The following is a 20,558-nucleotide window of genomic DNA, read 5'->3' on the forward strand; positions in this document are numbered from 1 at the left end:
TAGATTCTCTTTACTTGCCAGCGAGTTTTTATGTTTCAATAAGAGTAATCTTCCTGCTGTCATTGAGTCTGTAAGGAAGATTACCAACTCTGTCCTCTTACTTAATTTATATCATTGATGCTTATCAAAAAAACAAACCAAGTCCCCGTTTTGGAGAGCTCTGTGCCATCTATAACCTTTGCTTTGGATATGTAAGAAATATCAAGATGCCAAAAGCTGCGAAGAGTAGATAATTCTTGATGAAAATAAAGCAGATTATCTAGATCAAGCTGAGAGGAATGTGTTTTATGTTCATGATCATTTCTCCAAAGTTGTGATCCGGATCTTAAAAGCATCAGCCAATGTCATCATAAACAAATAAGTGTTACAGTTATGCATCCTATAAGTGTCAATGGGACTCACATCAAGAAGTTGTGGCAACCCAGTCCATTGCCCTCTGCTCAACAATTCACCAAAGGAATTGTGCCAGGAGTGCTGAACTGCAAGTAGTAACAAAACATATGGGCCTAAATGCAGTAGCATGTGTTCTGTAAATGTCATTTAACCTGTTTGGAACAAAAGTAGGCAGAGACTCTTAAATTAGAATATACAGATACCTTTATTTTTCAAATCTAGATTCTGCTAATATCACGCCCAAACACCATAGTTGTAAGCCAGTTGATGGCCACATAAAATCTGTTCCTCCAGCTAATAACACGTGACAGATATGCTGAGCGCCAAATAAACCAACTGGTAAATCCTGCCAGAGCTAATCCTTTTGATTCCTGCAGAATTGCTCCATCAGTTAGTGACCCAAGTTTACAATAAGCTCCTGAGAAGGCCTGGGAGTTACTGAAAACTCACCTTGTTCTGCCTAAGATCCACAAGAGCCTTGTATCTGCCGATGGTAGCCATGCTCCCTAGATGCCTGTAAACAAACGGCTGTCCAAGTTCCATGCCATTTGAACTATTTGCATGCCCTCCACCAGCTTTACCAATTTTGTTTATTAAATTTGCTAGATACTTCCCTTGCCGCTCTGCAACCTTCAAAAACTCAAAAGTACCTTAAACTGTTAAACATTACCAAAATTGCTAGCAAAACAGAAATGTAACAACATCTTTAGTTATCTGCCAACCATGAACAGAAACTGGATTATTGATTTAAGCCTAAGAAGGAAATCTCACACTAAAATAGACTTTGATTGAACAAGTTACTCTGGAAATACGATACTGTAGTCAACAGAAATCAAACATTATACCACACAGTCTGCCTCATCTTGAATGGGGGAGCCCCTTGTAGTTTATAGAGTATAAAAAACTTAACCCAGTCCCCTATTGCCTAAAACAGAACTAAGATGTGGACCGTGGAGGGATAAGATTGACCCTCAAAGCATTATTGATTCATTAAAGATTCATATAAACAGATCAGATCTCCTATGTAGTATTCCCATGCATCATTTGAGAAAGAAATGTGGGAGTCAAGTCTTTAATTAGGTTGATAACCCAAAAAACTGCAATCATCGGGGAGATTTCTGCTTTCAGCAGTTTTCCAGGAAGATTAATAATATCCAAACAAGCAAAAGTTGTTCATACATTCATAGATTACCTGGGCCAAAGCAGGAAGGGTTGGTTTTCCAGTACTTTCAAGAAATCCACTGCAATCACCAATTGAGAACACATCCTGCACGGACGGAACGCGTAGCCACTCATCAACACCAATCCTGTAAACACAAAAAGGACTAATTATTCTCATCTAATATATATGTTGTTGTCCAAGCACAGCTACAAATTTGAAGAGACATGGAGAGCACAATTGGAAAATGACAAATTGAATATGGAAGTTGTGCTATAACAAAGAATTATGGTGTCAATAAAAAGCATTTACTAGATGCCCAGTTACCATACAACTTTTTTTTATTCAATTGCTACTAGTGAGGGGGAGGGGGGATTTGAACCCTGTTTCTCCTAACAAAGGAGAGCAGGCGATGTCAACTGAGCAACAAGGCTTCTGCGTTACCATAGAACTATTGAATCGGACTAGTAAGATGTATCAAGACATTTCAAAAGAAAGAAGAGAAGGGGGGGAGGGGGAGAGGGGGAATGTCTTTTCTTTCCAAAGTATATCCAACATTGGCCAAAATCATAATAGAGATTCAAAAATTTTCCAGCCCCAAAAGTCAGAGAGACATTGTCATCAACTGATTTAGGACCACATTTACCAAAAAAGTGATTTTTCCCCTACAAAAGAGTTACAGTAAAAACAAGTAATGAATTGGTCAAAAACCTCAGATGGGACTGAGAATGAGGTAGAGATGCATTATCATGAGCCAAAAAGGACTTGTAATTTACCTTCCACCTGGAGATTTTGGAATTTTTAGAGAGTTAACAAGTGAAGAGGGACCAACACCCGTAGACCATACTAGCAGCCCATATGGAACCTCTGTGCCATCATTAAGAATTAACTTCTGAGCTTTAACATCTTTGACAATCCCACGGACAAGCTGAACTCCTGACTGAGAAAAACAGTAAAAAATGAACAGATCCAGAATTTAAATTGGATAAGAGATTTCTTTTCTTTTCTTTTTGTCGGATATCCTAGTCATTACTAGAAAGAGTTACACAACCCATCTGGGAGAAATGCTACGATCCTTTCAGAAAATAGGTTCCTTCGCTTGGGTTTAGATTATATATGATTGACAATTCAAGGGGTGTTCTTTTCAAAACAAAATTCAGACTAGAACATTCAATTGGAAAAGTATACAATGAGTAATCGATAAGAACATATTTAAGATTGGGAACAACAAATTCTTCCTATAAATCACACATCTCTTACCTTAGTTAACTGCTTGGTAGCATACTGCCGGAGGCGATCATCAAAGGACGATAATATGTCGTTTGCCTGAGAAGACAAGAACAATTTACTCAACATTGCTTTCAACAATATGTGGTTTTGTCACAATACAAGTCTTAATAATGACTCAAAGCAAATAAAGAACCTATGTCAGCCAAGTTGTTTGCATGAACAGCAACAACTCAAGTGTTGGTAGTTTAAAGGAAAGATGAAGTTACAGGAATATCTCATGGCTTAATTGAACAAACAAACCTCAATCAAAGTAACGCGGATATAGTCCTTCACATGCGAATATCTTTGGTGGACATCTTTCAGGATAAAATCACTAAGTTCACCACTGAATTCGACACCTGTAGGACCACCCCCTACTACAACACAGTGTAGAAGTCTTCTTTTGTCTTCTTCTGAAATGCCTGTCTCCAACCCAAACCAAACAGTAGCATTTCCATTTAAAGGTCACATCATACAGTCTCATTCTTAATTAAAACAGAACAAAAACAAAAATCATTGCAGCAGCATACCAGGCATGTCAGACAGCATCAGGTTTAGGAGCAGCTTCCTACGAATTTCCTGGGCATGGTAAACTTCCCGAAGAAAAGTTGCATGTTCTTCCACCCCATGGATTCCAAAAGTTGAAGGCTGTGCCCCCAATGCAATTACCAACTTGTCATATGAGATCTTAAACTTCCACTGATCCAAGGTGTCCACTCCATCAGTAACAGTCTGGCAGTGCACCTTCAATATCCAAAACCAAAGTTTTTCCAGTTAAGCCATTGATAAATTGAAGACTTCAAAATTTTTACAGTTTCACTTACTGTGTAAGTAAATAATTCACTATGCCAATCATATATGTTTCAAATATATATGCACAAGACTCTCTTATTTTCTTTTATTTTTTATTTTTTTATGGATAAGTGGGAATAAACGGAAAGATAGGATTTGAAATGAGGAAATTTTTTTAAAGATAGGGGTAGATGAAAAGATGAGGGAGAGTCAATTGAGATGGAGATGACATGTTTAGAGGAGAGCGAGTAATGAACCAGTAAGAAAGAGTGAGTTGATCCAGGTTGAGGGAACTAAAAGAGGTAGAGGAAGGCCAAAAATAACTTTAGTAGAAATAAAAAATAAATGTCACTTAGGGAAGTAACAAAGAGCATGACTTTAGATAGGATAGAATGGATAAAAAGAATTGTTGTTGTTGCTGTTGCTGTTTAACTTTTAAGTAACAGTTATATAGTAAGCAATAGACCATTGCTTCCTTGTAACTTTGATCATGAAATCAGTTTATTCTTTTAGTTTATCTGTGCTTTTTGCACATTAAACTCAAAACAAGAAATGAATCAATTAAGCAAGTCTATGGAAGTCAACTCAACATAATTTTAGATATTAGCTTGTCTGGTTGTGCATGACAACTTGAAAAGAGATTTAAGGGCTCTAAAGTTTTTATTTTTTGGGGAAAAAGAAATCGGGTGCGGGGTTGTTGTTTGGTAAAAGTGGAGAAAAGGACTTTCAAGCCCCATACAGCTTTTTGTAGTCTTCTAGAAATGTACTGAAATTTGGAGCTTTTAAGAAAAAACTCGTATTCATACTTAATAAATCCGAAGCTTTAAAGCATTATTCACTGTAAATTTTTAGATGCAAAGGAGCTTGTCAGCTAAAGCGCTCTATTTTTATTTTTTTTTTAAAGTAACAATTTTTTTTTTGAAAATAAAGACTACTTTATGTTCACAACGATGAACACACATCTTTAAAAAATACAAGAGCATCAAACTCTAAAGAGTATTGAAACTCTAAAATAATGTGTGAGACCCCAAGCTTGAGACCAGTCAAATAAATAGGGGATCAACTAGGACTTCAAATGATCAAGAGATGCCTCAACTCTCAACATCCTTAAACATACGACACCACATTCCATATAGCTGAGGATTGTTTCCAAAACCAGTTCTTCCAACCAAACAGTTAAAGGATTATATTACAAAAGCTCTACTTCCTACAGAAATGCCAAACAGTCCTATTAACTAAATTTATCATTCAACTTGCCAAAAACATATATAACAAAGGGAAGGTCATAAGTGTCAATTTTCAGAACCTAGAACAAGATATTTTTGTAAACAATTTCCTAGGATACAAATGCCACCCTAAAATTTTACATTTATAAACCCCCCCCAAAAAAAAAAAATTCTAGTCCCAACAATTACAGCCAATAAAAGGGTACATTCTAAACACGGGAATAATAAAATTCACAAAGTAGATTTCAAAATTGACCATCATTGCACTTTAGTCCAATCAAATATAAATTTCCTCTTCTCTCTCTTTCCTCATTGGATTGCTGTTCAATCACTGTTTTTCCACACAGGGTTCCTATTAGCTAGGATTGTCTTTCAAATGAGAATCATTTGTTGGGATACAGCTTCCCAAAGAGACCTTTATTCAAACACTTTCCAGACAATAAATAAAAACAGTAATATACACCAATATAATAAAACAAAGATTACCATATGGTTATCGACATCAATGGCCGTACAATTGGATAAGAAGAAGTAGGAACCCGGTTCGCGAGAGATGGCGGGTTGGATCCGACCAATGGGTTCGGCGACGGACCTGAACTCGAGGGTTCCGACGCAGGTGGAGGCCAAGAGTGGCGTGAAGACCATGTGGTTCCTCGGTGACACGCAAACGACGTCGTAGATGTTGGTGTCTATACCTTTCATGAACCTACACCCGGCCCAGCCGGAGCCCAGAACCACCACCCGTGGCTTCTCTTCGGGCCGAGTGGCGCCCAGCCCCGCGTACTGAGTCGGCGGAGCTTCGGTGGTGTAGTGAGAGTGAGAGAGAGAAGAGGCAAGTGGGGACAGTAGTGAAAATGGGTTAATGTGGTGGTGGTGTTGCTTTTTGAGCGATGATGATGAGACTTGGGTTAGATTCCTGAACCAAGCCATTGCGAATTTTGAAAAAACTGTGTGTGTGCGTCTTTGAGATTTTTTGATTTGTTTGAAGAATTGAAACGATTCAAAGGCTGTATCAGTATGTAATATAATGAAATATATTACTATTTTTTTTTTTTTGGGGGTTTTGTCTTTTTTGACTTCTGTCTGCTGCAAGATGTTAGGAGCGGCTTGGATTTTTTTTTTTTTTTTTGACTGTGTTTATTAGGGTATGTTTGGATAGAACTTATTTTGCTGAAATTAAAAACTGAAAACACTGTAGTAAAATAATTTTTAAATGTGTGAATAGTATCGTGGGACCCATTTTTAATGAAAAAATTGTTAAAAAGTGTAATTTGTGGGTCCGTAAATAGTGCATATATACACTGTTTACTGAGGAAGTCAATATTTGCTGTTACTGTTCAATGAACAGTAACCGCATTACTCCAAAACAAAACGCGTGAAAAAAAAAAAAAAACAGAAACGCAACGCAACGCAACTTAAGTCCAACCCAAACACACACTTAGTCAAAATAGATTGCTCGGTGGTGGTGATTGCGTGGCAGCTACTGAAGGAAGCAGTTGGTGTCTGTGACGTTATTTACAATCACATTGCGAATTTTGAAAAAACTGTGTGTGCGCGTCTTTGAGATTTTTTGATTTGTTTGAAGAATTGAAAAGATTCAAAGGCTGCATCAGTATGTAATGTAATGAAATGTATTACTATTTTTTTTTTGGGGTTTTGACTTTTGTCTGCTGCAAGATGTTAGGAGCGGCTTTGATCTTTTTTTACTCTGTTTATTAGTCAAAATAGATTGTTTGGTGGTGGTGATTGCGTGGCAGCTCCTGAAGGAAGCAGTTGGTGTCTGTGACGTCATTTACAATCACAGTCGGCTATTCTACCTTGTACAACTGGCTTTCTTATCTGCCACGTTATGTTTTCAATTTTGGATTCTGAACATAGTAATGACTAGGGGTGTCCAAACAAAACGGGGACCCGACCCACCCGCAAAAACTATTTGATCCGGCCTGAGAATCGGCCGACCTGATGCCGGTGATGGGTCGGCAATAGGTATCTACCCCTGAACCCAAAAACGACGGGTCGGTTGGTAGGTTTAAGGCTGAGAAACCAATTTTCAATTAACCCAATCATATCTAATTGGAATGTCGCCTATTAAGAAAACAAGAACATAGACCATATCTAACCAGAAAATCATCAAGATTCGGCCAGATACGACGGGTCAGTTGGCGGGTTTGAGGCTGAGAAATCAATTTTCAACTGACCCGACTATATCTGACTGGAATGTTGCTGATTTACTGTTCGATTTGTTGAGAAAACAAGAACACAGACCGTATCTGACCGAAAATCATCAAGATCCAGCTAGATCTCACCGAGATCGGCCTAATCTCTTCGAGATTTGCTAAGATCTCGTCAAGATCTAGTCAGGTCTCGCCAGATCTGGTGGCTTTTGGCAAAATCCGGCAAATTTTCTCATAACCCGAAACCAACCAAGGACTGATCTGTACCCGATGAAAATCCGACCACCCGAACCGACTCCGTTCACCAGTCGGTAGCGGGTCTAGGCATGAGAAACCCGAAGTGATCGGATCAGTTTCGAGTTGGGTACAAACCCAACCCGGACCAACCCATGGACAGCCCTAGTAATGGCACATGCACGAATTGCTCTTGTGGGGTCCAGTAATAGACGGACCAGGCCCATTTGCTGATGAAGGGTCCAAAGGCCCAAGCCTAAAAGGGTCATGGTCAGAATTCAAGAATAAGGTGGCCCAACTGGCCCGGAGAAGCGGCCGAGGACAGTGCAGTCCTCGGCTGACCCAAGAAAAAGGGGCAGAAAGGTAAAGGGGAGTGCCCGAAGGGGAAATCTAAAATATCTAAGAGAGGCTTCCTTGGCCACCTTTCCCATGCATATCTCTGCGCCTAACAGAACCTTATCCATGAACTTTATCAACAACTCTCGACGACTTAGGTCTGAGACTGATGGGACAAGTATCAGTCTTAAAAGGGTCGACCCTACACGTGGACGAAGGAAATTGAACGCGTGCGAGTATAAAAGAAAAAATATGTAACCTAAAGGAGGGGCTCCTCCAGTCCCAGAGAAAAAAGAAGAAAGGGCTTCAGAGGCAAATACACTGGAACCATGCATAAATATCTTAACAAAACCACAGCCGGGTAAACACAACTTAGCCTTTCGATCCCACTCTCTACAAATGATATTGTATGGGCCCATTTACGTGCGAACCCAACTCAACTGTGGTTCAACGCAAATCGTGTGCCTACAATTGGCGCCGTCTGTGGGGATGGCTTGCGTGTTAGCTCGAGCGGTGGCGAGGTTGAGTTTCTGTCGAACAAGAGACTATGAGGATGCCCGTATCACCGGCGACGCATGGTTGTTATTCCCAACATAGGCCCCTGCTAGGGGCTACGTTCCACGGTGTCAACGACATGGGCAAGCTTAGGGGCTTCAAATATCAGGCCGACTTCTTCCACCTTATTCGAGGAGCAAAACCTTCGGAAGAAGAATCAGACAAGTTTTGGACAGAACCAAGGCCTTGCATGGTCCTCGGACCCAAGCCTCTGGGGAAACCAACTACTTAAAAAGAATCAGACAAGTTTTGGACAGAACCAAGGCCTTGCATGGTCCTCGGACCCAAGCCTCTGGGGAAACCAACTACTTAAAAAGAATCAGACGAGTTTTGGACAGAACCAAGGCCTTGCATGGTCCTCGGACCCAAGCCTCTGGGGAAACCAACTACTTAAAAAGAATCAGACGAGTTTTGGACAGAACCAAGACCTTGCATGGTCCTCGGACCCAAGCCTCTGGGGAAACCAATTACTTAAAAAAGAATCAGACGAGTTTTGGACAGAACCAAGGCCTTGCATGGTCCTCGGACCCAAGCCTCTGGGGAAACCAACTACTTAAAAAAGAATCAGACGAGTTTTGGACAGAACCAAGGCCTTGCATGGTCCTCGAACCCAAACCTCTGGGGAAACCAACTACACAAAAGCGCCATTCGAGCTCCCTAACTCCCAGTCGACTGCTCGGATGGATTATTATTGAATCATCAGCCTTGGACGACATTCACGCGCTTATCACAGAATGTCCAACTGATATCCCGGTTAGCTTCTTAAGTTTGATTTATTATAAATTATCGGCATAATGCCTGATAGTGCTGACAGATGAGATTTGATTAGATTATGCTTCAAAGTAGCTTTATCACAAATATTCTCAAAGCAACACATACATAGAGCACATTCGTTCATAAAGTTGTGTTGCCCATTAGATCAACGCTTAAAACATGTAAATCAACTTCCGTTTTTATTACGATGAAGAAATATTACAGTGTACAAATGAAAAGCTGGAATCAGCCCACGTCAAAGCTTACTATATAAGCAAGAAAAGAAAATACAAGAAAGCTGGAGAAAGCCGAGAAGGTATGTCGGAGGAGAGGTTGGCTACAGCTCCGAGACCTTATTCTTCCCCCACACTCTTACATGCCCATAACTCAGGCAGCCAAAGAGACCCAACTTGAACCTGACACCATTGAAGAAAAGGTGTAAGGAGTTGAAGGTGATGGGGCTTTCTCTAAATATACGCCTACCGCAAAGCAGAGGCGCTGATGGAGGAAAACCCTTCTTCTGCCGCACCAAAACTCCGGCATGGACAGAACCTGCTTCGGATTTTGACTAAAAGAGGGGAAGATTCCTTTCCCTCTCGATGGAGATGGAGTACTCTCCTGAATTTGTGCTTCCTGTGCCCATGCCTCACTGTTATAAGCCTCATGAAGACACGGCGCTTCTGTGGCGGAGGAAGTTCTTTATTCCCAACCCTCGCTTTCAACATGTTACGCCAAGAAAGGAGAGCTCCGAATATGGGAAGCGTGATGTGAGAGAAAACTGAAAGAAGGGGTGTTATATATAAAGCAACCATCTCTCCCTCCTATTTATTTGAAAAGACAAGATGATGGTAGTCAACTCATGCGGCGTCCCAAGGAGCACTATAGACAAAGTGGTCTTGGCTCAACTTCCAACATCAACTGCAACCACAAGATTAAAGAACCTCGTAAAGGCGCACTTCGGTCATCGTGACATCAGAGAGTACCACGTGGCCAGAAGTTGCAGAAATATCTCTTAATTCATCGGCTAGGTGGATTCGTGGACCCGGGACCGCTTTGTGTAAGGGCCCAGGTACCTTGGCCGACGCCGAGCAGCGGCCATGGCCGAGGACAATCACTGTTGGGCACCTCGGGAAATGCTCAAAAATAGGGGAAACCAAGTACTGATGCAGACATTGGTCTTGGATAGAACCTAAGGCTTGCATGGTCCTCGGACTCAGGCTAAAAGGGAAACTGAGTACTAGTGCAGACATTGATCTCGGACAGAACCTAAAGCTCGCATGATCCTCGGACCCAAGCTAAAAGGTAAAATCCAGTACCGATAAAAACCCAAGTCTCGGACTCAAGCCTCTGGGGAAAAATCAAGTACATAAGATAAAACGCATACGTTCTGAACAAAACTCAGGTTTTGCAAAGTCCTCGGACTCAGGCTGCTTGGGAAGTCAACTTCCCGAATGAAGAAATCTCTTGGCTTAAACACTGGAAAGGGATAAGGCTCGCGTATCATGGAGATGATGGAATAACCTAATGATCGGCAACTTAAGGAGGCCATTCATCCGGTAGGTAACGTGTCCTCGGACAGTTACTTTTTACCTCTTATCTAGCACTTGGCCCCCATCTCGGCCAATTTAAGGTAAGCCTAATTTCTCACTGGTCGGGTTGTTATATCAAATAATAGTAATTCTATTAAAGTTGTGGTGGCGTCTTTTTATTGACAAATATTTTAGCCTTAGTTACCATTAATTCAAATGCCATATTATTGTGCCGAGCAGCGTGAATAAACTTATAAAACATGAAAATAGAACATGTAAAATAAATGAATAGTAACTTTTATTAATATGGAAAATTGTTACAACGTACAAAGAAGGGCTTAAACAAGCCTATACAAAAGTGAACTGTCAAAATAACACTAGCATCCGCAGTACAGATAAGTAGATAATCAGCTGCCCTTTAAACTCGCCTTCAAAGCTTTTTCGATCTCTGCCTCAGTGCTGTTCATATCAGGAGAAGATCCTTATACAAAAATAATGAAGGAGAAGGAAGAAGAATTGGAAGATATGGAAGCACTTCAACAAGCTCTTGTTGCTGAAGAAAGCAAGGGAAAAAGAAGATGGAGGACATGAGTAGGAAGGAGGAGAAGAAGAGGGAAGCAATGAAAAGAAAGTAAAAGGAGCAAAAGAGGGAAAAGGGGAGCCATATTAGGTATGCTCATGAAAGAGCGAATGGAGATGACAAGGGAGGTTTTTGACTCAGTCACACCGGAAGTGGAGTGTGACGAGTCCCTGCTTCGGATTTTGACTAAAAGAGGGGGGAGGCACATCTTGAGTCTTTGCCATCCTTGCCCCGACCGAGCCCTCTCACGTTTTATTAGGGCATGGCGTTTCTGGAAAAAGAGGGATTCATTCATGGCCGACTACTATAGTGAATGTATTATTGGATAAGGAGTAACCAGGCGGAAGAAGTGAGCTATAAGAAGGGCCTAAGGGATTCCGATATGAAAGTATCACCTCTGGTTTCCTCTCTTATATAAGGGAGTAAGGCGAGGGCACGTAACACGTTCTGATCCCCAAGGAAATCCGTGAATAAATGCGCATCCGTTTCGTTCCCCCACGTTATCGGTAACCGTAAGATTTGGGAGGTCTCGTAAAAGAAAAAATTAAAGGCGTGCTACGGATAACCTAACGGTATAAGCGCATCATGCGTAAACCAAGGGAAGTATCTCGTAGACCGGCGCATTCCTCGGGGAGGTGAAGAGTCGCCAACGTTGATCAAGGGCCGAATTAAATGAGCAGTAATGAAGGCTCGGGGTTACCAAAACCCCCCTCTCCGACCAAGAGGCCGGACAGCAGGGTTTTGAGGGGCTATTGTGGGGTCCAGTAATAGACGGACCAGGCCCATTTGCTGATGAAGGGTCCAAAGGCCCAAGCCTAAAAGGGTCATGGTCAGAATTCAAGAATAAGGTGGCCCAACTGGCCCCGAGAAGCGGCCGAGGACAGTGCAGTCCTCGGCTGACCCAAGAAAAAGGGGCAGAAAGGTAAAGGGGAGTGCCCGAAGGGGAAATCTAAAATATCTAAGAGAGGCTTCCTTGGCCACCTTTCCCATGCATATCTCTGCGCCTAACAGAACCTTATCCATGAACTTTATCAACAACTCTCGACGACTTAGGTCTGAGACTGATGGGACAAGTATCAGTCTTAAAAGGGTCGACCCTACACGTGGACGAAGGAAATTGAACGCGTGCAAGTATAAAAGAAAAAATATGTAACCTAAAGGAGGGGCTCCTCCAGTCCCAGAGAAAAAAGAAGAAAGGGCTTCAAAGGCAAATACACTGGAACCATGCATAAATATCTTAACAAAACCACAGCCGGGTAAACACAACTTAGCCTTTCGATCCCACTCTCTACAAATGATATTGTATGGGCCCATTTACGTGCGAACCCAACTCAACTGTGGTTCAACGCAAATCGTGTGCCTACAGCTCTATTTTACAACATTTTATAAAAATGTTGATGTGACCAACTTCTTATTGGTTTTCATTTAGACCCATCATTAATATCACTTCTTTTTCCATTAAAAAAAAATCACTTTTTTATTTACCAATAATTAATTAATTACTTATTACATCAACAATTTATAAATTTTTTTGTAAAATAATTTGTATCTCTAGTGTACGACATACACCCTCAGGCCTATTAGGCCTTGGGCATTGGCCCAAACAAACCCTTAAAACTTTATTAAGCCCAAACCCAATGATATGCCCGTTCCATTGATCGAAAGTTAGACAGGCTCATGCCGATCATGTATGGAATGGTCGGGGGCTGCGCTTACCAGGGGCAACTCGTGACCTCGGTAACTCGGTATTGCCTTGGGGGATATTGCTACTGAGCAACCTTTTGGAGGCTGGAACCAGTTCCAATGCCACTACCATTATTTCCAAGGAAACATATTTCTTGTCAAGAATAATCAGATCAGGCCCCACCCACACGAGTGAGACTAGAAGGTAATCATAAGCACCCCACCAACCTCAAGCTATAAATAGGAAAAAAGGAGTAGAGAGAGGGGTTGGTCATTCTAAGCGAAAGAGAGCAAGATAAAGAGAGAAAACACTAGTAAAGGGAGAGTAACTTAGAGGGAGAAGAGAGCTCTGCTAAGGAAAAGCAACACATAACCTAGGCTCGACTAGGAATTACCTATAGTAGGAAATCCAAAGCCCACATTATAAATTAATTGTCAACCCAATTCCGAATCCAGTCCACGAAGGGAACTCGAGCACGTACATCTAGTATTATTATTTTAAAGGAGCAATCTTATAAAAGGGAGGAGGAATTAATCTTTTGGCAACTTGATTACATTGGACAAACATGAACCATCATTAAATATCAATCCTCAACTTGATTACACTTTGTTTTTCTTTATTTTTTTTCCCCTGTTTTTCTTTCTCCATGTGAGAAAGATCTTTTAGTTTTACTTGTTTGTCCAACTTATTTTGCTTATTTGGATAAATACATGTTTTTAAAGAGAAAATCGCACTTTTATTTTAGATACAATTATACCCTTTCATACGCCTTAACATTTAAATAAAATTGATCAATGAAAAGAAGTTGTATAAAAAATAGGTACTAAGATTTGTCCCCCACCCCCCCCCCCCCCCCCCAAAAAAAAACTAAAATTTTTTCCAGCATAATACTTCTTTTTCAATTTTATTTTTTTTATTTATAAATTTAGAAATTTTGAGAACTTCCCAAAATTCTCTTAAAAGTCAAAAAGAAAAAGGTATTATATAGTCACATTGTTCCACATCTGAATAAGTTCTTAAATTTAGTTTATTTTCACCAATAGTTATGTGACACTTTTTGAGAACTTTATTCTTCAGACGTTCAATTATACTTTTTTATTTTTTCTTTTAAATGAGCTACCAATCATACTGTGAATTTCTTGGGCCTAGAAAATACTTGGCAATGGTACCCTATTCTATCACTTAATTGAGAGTGAGTTTGGTTCAGTTTTTTGATACTGTGTTTTTTGAAAAAAAATGGTGGTTTCAAAAGGTGCGGTATGAAACAAGACTTTTTTGAAAAGTAGAGTCTTTGGTAGAAATTGTTAAAAAATGTTTTTTGAAAAAACTGAGTATTTGACCAACACTTATAAAAGTGGTAGTTTGAGTTGTAAATTACCAAAAAAAACAATGTATATATAAAGAAGTTTATTTCATACTTAGTATCAACTTTTTAATAATAATAATAATAATAATAAATATATTATTGGTATTATTTTAATAATGTTTGTGTTAGTTTTTTTTAGTGTCATAATTATTTGTTATTTGTGTTAGTTTTTTTTAGTGTCATAATTATTTGTTATTACTATTAATGACTTCCTATCAATAATAATTAAATCTCAAAAAAACTCATCATCATGGAGCACAAAATGATGATAATGTAAAAGATGATAAAATACATACCAACAATCCAAGTTTGAATTGTACTATATGATATTATAAAAAATAAAAAGGAAAACTACTAATTATTATCCCCCAAATGGAATTAGCAATGGAATCAGGAAGAGATGACTGTTAAAGATCTTGTGTTCTACTCATAATTGCTGCCTGCTTCACTATTATGTTGTCTTGTAGGAATTGAATCTTGATTGGCACCGTTGAAGCCTCTATCATCCCTATCATTTAGCCTAACATAATTATGAAGAGCTATAGTAGCAAATACAATAAGTATTTGGATATGGAATGGAAAAGCTGGCATGTTTCTGATAATTCTCCATTTATTCTTCCACGCACCAAAAGTGTGCTCAATCACACATCAAAGAAATAAGTGAGCATGATTAAATTTTTCATGTTTGCTTCTAGGTCTTCCACCTCTCATTTGAAAATCCTAAAGATGCTAAGGTATCCCCTTGTATGGTGACAAACAACATTTCTTCATTGGGTATCCAAAATCAACTACATAATATTTCCCTAGAAAAAAAAAATCAATTAAACTAACACACACAATATGTCATCGTAATGAACAATTTGATTGACCAATTACAAACCTAGTGGTGGGTTTGGAAAGTAATGGTATCAAGAAAAATGGAGGTAATCATCTAGGCAAAACAAATGTGAATAACATATCAAAGTCACATGCAACCATCACATTTTGGGTTGGATATCCCTTTCTTCCATAGTATGGAATGACCTTATCAGTAGGTACAACCATTACCACATGTGTAATGTCAATCGCACCAATGTAATCCCAATGGAAACATAAATAGTTTTCAATTCCACATGCATTGTATTATCTTATAGATAATAATACTTATTCAAATATACAAAACTACACATACCTGGAAATGTCGCCAATAAATTGGATGGTCTTGTGATTGGGTTGAATCTTTAGTAAAAGTTGGATTAGAAGGCTTTACATATGTAGCTGTAAAGCTAGCACTCAAAAGAGTGAATATCTTCTTAAAATGTCTACTTATAGTTTCACCCAAATGTTGAAATATTTCTTAAACCATTCAATTACATATTCCATGACCAAGTATCAGTAAACTTATAGCCACTGACTCTTCTAACTTTATATACCTTGAATGTTGAAGCTCATATTCATGTTGTAAAACTTAACACAAATTCTAAAACACCTATTTTTTTACTCTAATCATGTTGTAACATAATTTCTTATTACCTTCCATACAACATCTCACCCAAACCCACCATGTTTGTTCAGAATCATAACAAGAAGTCTTATTAAAGTACTTATTGAAATATGTCACGGCTGCTTCACATATAATTGCCACAAGCTGATATAACTCATCATCAGAATCGTTGTTACTATCATCATCATCAGAATCATTGTCACTGTCATCACTATCATTATAATTACCATCATTCAAGTCATCACCATCATTATAATACCTTTTGCAATCCCCTTCCATTAACAATTCTATAAAACCACTCTCATGATTACCATTATAATCATTCATATTTGTGTAGCCTATACAACAAAATAACAAATAATCAACCATTGCTTTTAAAAGGCAACAATAACACTTTAATACAAACTTCAAATATGTTGACATTACACATAAATTAGTCTAAAGTTAATACAACATAGCTTATACAACATAGCACATAAAATTAGTCCAAAGCTAATACTAAATATCACATAAATTAGTATAAAGTTAATACAACATAAAACTAATATTAGTCTTAAGCTAATATAGAATAGCACATAAGGTTTGTCACTTCTTTTGTTTCAAAAGCATTCCTTGTAGCCATTGCAGCTGTGACTTTAGCTCCTTGAAAATTAGAAACATCTCTCTACGTGACCTTTTCATTAAGACATAGGAAGATTGAATAACAAAATTTGGGTCTTCCTTCACTCTAGGAAGTGTTCTCACAATCTCCATGACATTACTAATTGAACTTGGTGTCTCTTGAGAAATAGCTAAAGACCTATTCTCACATACATTTATCAACTGACTAAAATGGTCATCCAACTTTGCAACTCCTCCTATCTTCTTCTTTTTCTCCTGTGAGGATGATATTGATTCACTAGTTCGCTGTTGTCATAAACAACATGATTGACTAGTATAGCCTTGCAGTAAACTATCAATGTCCATATTCATATCACATTGATTATCCTTAAATTCGGAGCTACTAGATGAACCACCAACACCCTCTTGTGGCATTGTTAGAGGTAGTGTATTTGAAGAAGAGATCCATGCAATTACTCCAGTTACTGCAATATCCCTAAACACTCTATCAAGTTGTTGTAGATTCTTTAGACCTTTTTCTCAAAATTTTGAAGATTTGGATACTTCCTACAAAATGTAATTGTCATTACAATCATATTACAACAATATACAAAATTTTATTCAACTAACTATATATTAATAAAATACGAACAACTGACCTTCAACTTCATGTCCCACCAATCATCACTAGCACCAATTGTTCCCTTTATTGCATCCCAACCTAAATCTGTATCACGACCCTTTAATTTTTCCACACTTTCCAATCTGTTTTTAATAAATCCCACCTATTTTTTAATTGATCTTTATCATAGTTTTACCGGTTATATCATAGAATTTGGACACCAAATTGTTCCAACCTTCGGGACTAAAGGAAGCACATTTTTTTTTTCTATTCCCAGCTTCAATCTCTTCCACACAAAGGTTAGAAAATATAGTTGTGAAACTTGGGTTGCTCCATAATGCTCTTACTTTTTTTTTGCTTCAAAGTTGGAAGTGGTGTTTTTAGCCATCTATGGAGTTAAGTAACCATAAGAAATGCAAAAAATAGAACACAAAAGTGCTGAATTTCCAATTAGAGATACTTAGTGTGCGTTTTTGCCTTCTTCTTTCTTTTTTTTTTTGTCGAAAAGTTTGACTTTTCAACATATTTTCAGCCACATGTGGGTCCCGAGTACTGTTCACAGACCCACAAATTTCACTTTTTAACAACTTTTTTTTAAAAAATGGGTCCCACGATACTATTTACATGTTTAAAAATTATTTTGCTACAGTGTTTTTCAGTTTTCAGTTTTCAGCTGTATCCAAACGGACTCTTAGTATAAAAGTGCTTAAGGAGTCTGGAAAGAGCAAATCTACAATATGTGAGACAATCACATCACTCAATCTAAGTGACTAGTATGATTTATTTTTCTACCTTCTCAGTTAAATAAGTGTCAAGGTTGAAAACATAGATCCATGCCAAATGTAATTTAAAAATTAAATAAAAAAGAAAAAAGAAAAAAAAGAAGAAGGTTGAAATGAAATAAGTAACAAAAAATTGGTAATCTTATGTTCAATAATAGTCTCAAACAATCCAAATGCTCAATTAGTTAACTTAATTTTCTTGTGTTTGTCTAGTTACTTTGAACTAAAAGAATTCATAAAATTGCAATCTAGTGGATTGTTATTGACCATTCAAGTATACACATGGTCATTTGGATATTCTGCTGAGCTAGTGAAATCTGATACTTAAACATGTTAATATGTAAATGTATTGAAAGCAGAGGAGTAGCAACTCAACTATCTTAGATTATGTAGACTGTTAAACATTCTTTTTCACACCAATAACTGATCTTGGCATGTGACTATATCTATTTTTGAACTAATATTTTGCATAATAATAAAACACCACATAGGAAAGCGGAGTGTTATAAATCATTTCAAGAATAACATATTTAAGACAAATACACAAGCTTGTTTATACAAGGTTCGAGGAAACCAATTTAATGCAGCTCATGAGCATATTTTTCTTATACTTTATATTCTAACTAAACATCTAACTAGATTTTAGTTTATTTTCTACCTCATTATAAGACACAGAAAGTCGATATAAGAATGACATCACAAAATTACCCATTCAAATAAGGAATAAACACAAAAGCTTAAAACATTGAGAGACAATTGTTTAATCTATCTAATATTAGTAGAATAAGATTGAAATTACCAAGAAAAAGTGAGTTTGAAATTATTAAAGTTTTCTTAATTCATACCCATTCCACACTATAACGAAAGGAACATCACCGAACAATGTGATTTAAAATTCAACATAACATCTTCAATTATAATATTAAAACAACAATTCAACACAACAAACTTAAAATTTTTCACTTATTTCCCATCCACATTTTCAATTTTATTTTCCTTATGTTTTCTCAGCAACCAAAAAACAAAACGAAGACAGTCAAAAGAGAAATTTTAGTACCCACAATTTTTTTAGTACCCAAAAGAGAAAAGAAAAGTAAAGAAGATTTGTGAGATTTTTGTGGCAAAAATAAATAAATAAAAAGTTAGGGCTTGCATAGATCATGTAAATAGCAAGAACAAATAGAGCATGCACAGATCATGTAAATAACCAAAGCATGCACAATATGAAAAAAATTTGACAAATATTTCAGAATCTATGGTGAAACCTGGTGGCTTTTGGTAGCAGATTAGTGTTGCTTTTTGTTTATCAAAAACTCTACCTTCAAAAGGTTTTTCTTAGATCAAATATATAGGACATAAATAAATATAAAAATAGAGAGGAAAAAAGAAGAAGAAGAAGAATCAAACATGCAGCAACACAGAGAAGAGGAACCTAGTAGCAACAAAGGGAGCTACGTAGTAAAGAGTTTGTGAGGCCTATGGTCCTAGGGCTGAACATAACGTGTAATCTGTCTTTTAAACAAAGGGATTAAAATTGGGTTTCTAAGAAAAGCAATGGGCAATTTGGGAAATGGCTGAACTTTCCAGCAATAATGTTAATAACACACTTGTGGTGTATTGCAATTGTAGCTCCCCAACTGCCACGCGATAACCTGTGCCTTCTTTGTATTTGGAAAAAAGGTGCTTTTTTACAATGCATATTTGCAATATGTTACCAACACGTAATTTTGGTTTTCAACTGGAAAAAGTGCACTTTGGCTCCTTAAAGTGGAACCAAATACACACTAAAGTTATTAAAACGTAGAGCTCTCTAAATAGAAAGATATTTTCTTACTGAATCAAAAATGAAAAAATGAAAGAGTGTACAAATAAATATCTACTCTGGTGTTTATATGCTACAACAAAGCAATTACAAAATAGAGGGAAAGAAAACTAATAAAATGGAATAACTAACTCCATTAACAACACTAACTAACCCCACTAATTAACCGCTTTAATACTCGTCCAATTGGAAATTGACAGCTGTCTTGCTTTATAACATATTTTGGTTTACAACTTCGCACATGTTGATTTCATGTTTTCATTGAACAAAATGTAGAAGTTTACTTTATTTCATTATTCCTTTTGGCAAAAAAAAAAAAAAAAAAAAAAAAAAAAAAAGGTGTCATTTTCATCTATATTTATTGTCTTCATTAAAGGGAATGACACCGTTTGATGTTTCAGCTTTCTTCTTACAAAACGATCTCATTTTGGCTGCTGGCTTTGCTTTCTCTTTTGATGCAACTTTAACACTCCCCCTCAAGTCTTGAACCTCAAGTTCTGGGACTTGAACTGATGAACAAGTCTTTGAAGGTTTTGGAAAGAAAATATCTATCAAACCCAATTTTCCTGAAAGTCCTGTGAAAGTTGAAATTCTCAAAGTTTTGGTGAATATATCTACCACTTGAGAATTGCTTGCAATGTGAAAGGTTTTAATCATACTCTCCTGAATTTTGTCTCTCACCAAGTGACAATCAACTTCAATATGTTTTATTCTTTCATGGAAAACAGGGTTGGTTGCAATATATAATGTAGGTCGGTTATCACAAAATAACATAGTAGGTTTGGGATGATATATCTTCAAGTCTTTGAGCAATTGTAGAGCCCAAGTAATCTTACAAGCCACACTAGCCATGGCCATGTATCTAGCTTCAACTGACGACCTGGAGACAACACCTTGCTTCTTTGATCTCCAAGAAACCAAAGCTTCTCCCAAAAATATTTCATAGCTTGTTAAAGACCTCCTAGTGTTAAGACAACTAGCCTAGTCAACATCACAGAAGGATTTTATATGCATATCTGAATTGTTAGGAAAGAAAATTCCTTTTCCATGTGAAATATTGATATATTGAAAGACTCTATTGACAGCTAACATATAAGGCTCTCTTGGTTCTAATTGAAATTAACTGAGCCTATGTAAACATATGTGATATCTGGCCTGGTTAAGGTTAAATACAGAAGTCTCATAATCAATCTTCTATA

At 37.5% G+C, this 20,558-nt stretch overlaps 1 protein-coding gene across 2 annotated transcripts; it reads right to left on the reverse strand.

The window, feature by feature from the left end:
* Positions 1–270: 270 nt before the first annotated feature.
* Positions 271–5,962, reverse strand: LOC126689025 (internal alternative NAD(P)H-ubiquinone oxidoreductase A1, mitochondrial-like). 2 transcript variants are annotated; one of them, XM_050384007.1, is made up of 9 exons: positions 5,326–5,962; positions 3,352–3,565; positions 3,083–3,243; positions 2,813–2,878; positions 2,329–2,492; positions 1,586–1,700; positions 844–1,023; positions 597–764; positions 271–479 (listed from the first exon to the last, which is right to left on the reverse strand). In XM_050384007.1, exons 1-8 carry the CDS (start codon positions 5,767–5,769, stop codon positions 612–614), a joined length of 1,497 nt encoding a protein of 498 aa, XP_050239964.1. In that variant the 5' UTR covers positions 5,770–5,962; the 3' UTR covers positions 271–479; positions 597–611. The 2 variants fall into 2 exon arrangements, with proteins under 2 accessions (XP_050239964.1, XP_050239957.1); XM_050384000.1 differs by having other exon boundaries at positions 271–764.
* Between the last annotated feature and the right edge of the window lie 14,596 nt (positions 5,963–20,558).

This window comes from Quercus robur, chromosome 1 (genome assembly GCF_932294415.1).
Source record: "Quercus robur chromosome 1, dhQueRobu3.1, whole genome shotgun sequence".
NCBI lineage: Eukaryota > Viridiplantae > Streptophyta > Magnoliopsida > Fagales > Fagaceae > Quercus > Quercus robur.

Excerpts from the sequence above, each read along its gene's own strand:
- LOC126689025 (XM_050384007.1), bottom strand. The coding sequence starts at position 5,769 with ATGGCTTGGTTCAGGAATCTAACCCAAGTCTCATCATCATCGCTCAAA. Across the intron at positions 3,566-5,325 it reads TTGATGTCGATAACCATATG|GTGCACTGCCAGACTGTTAC; the intron begins GTAATCTTTGTT and ends TGGATATTGAAG. Across the intron at positions 1,024-1,585 it reads CCCTTCCTGCTTTGGCCCAG|GTTGCAGAGCGGCAAGGGAA; the intron begins GTAATCTATGAA and ends GAGTTTTTGAAG.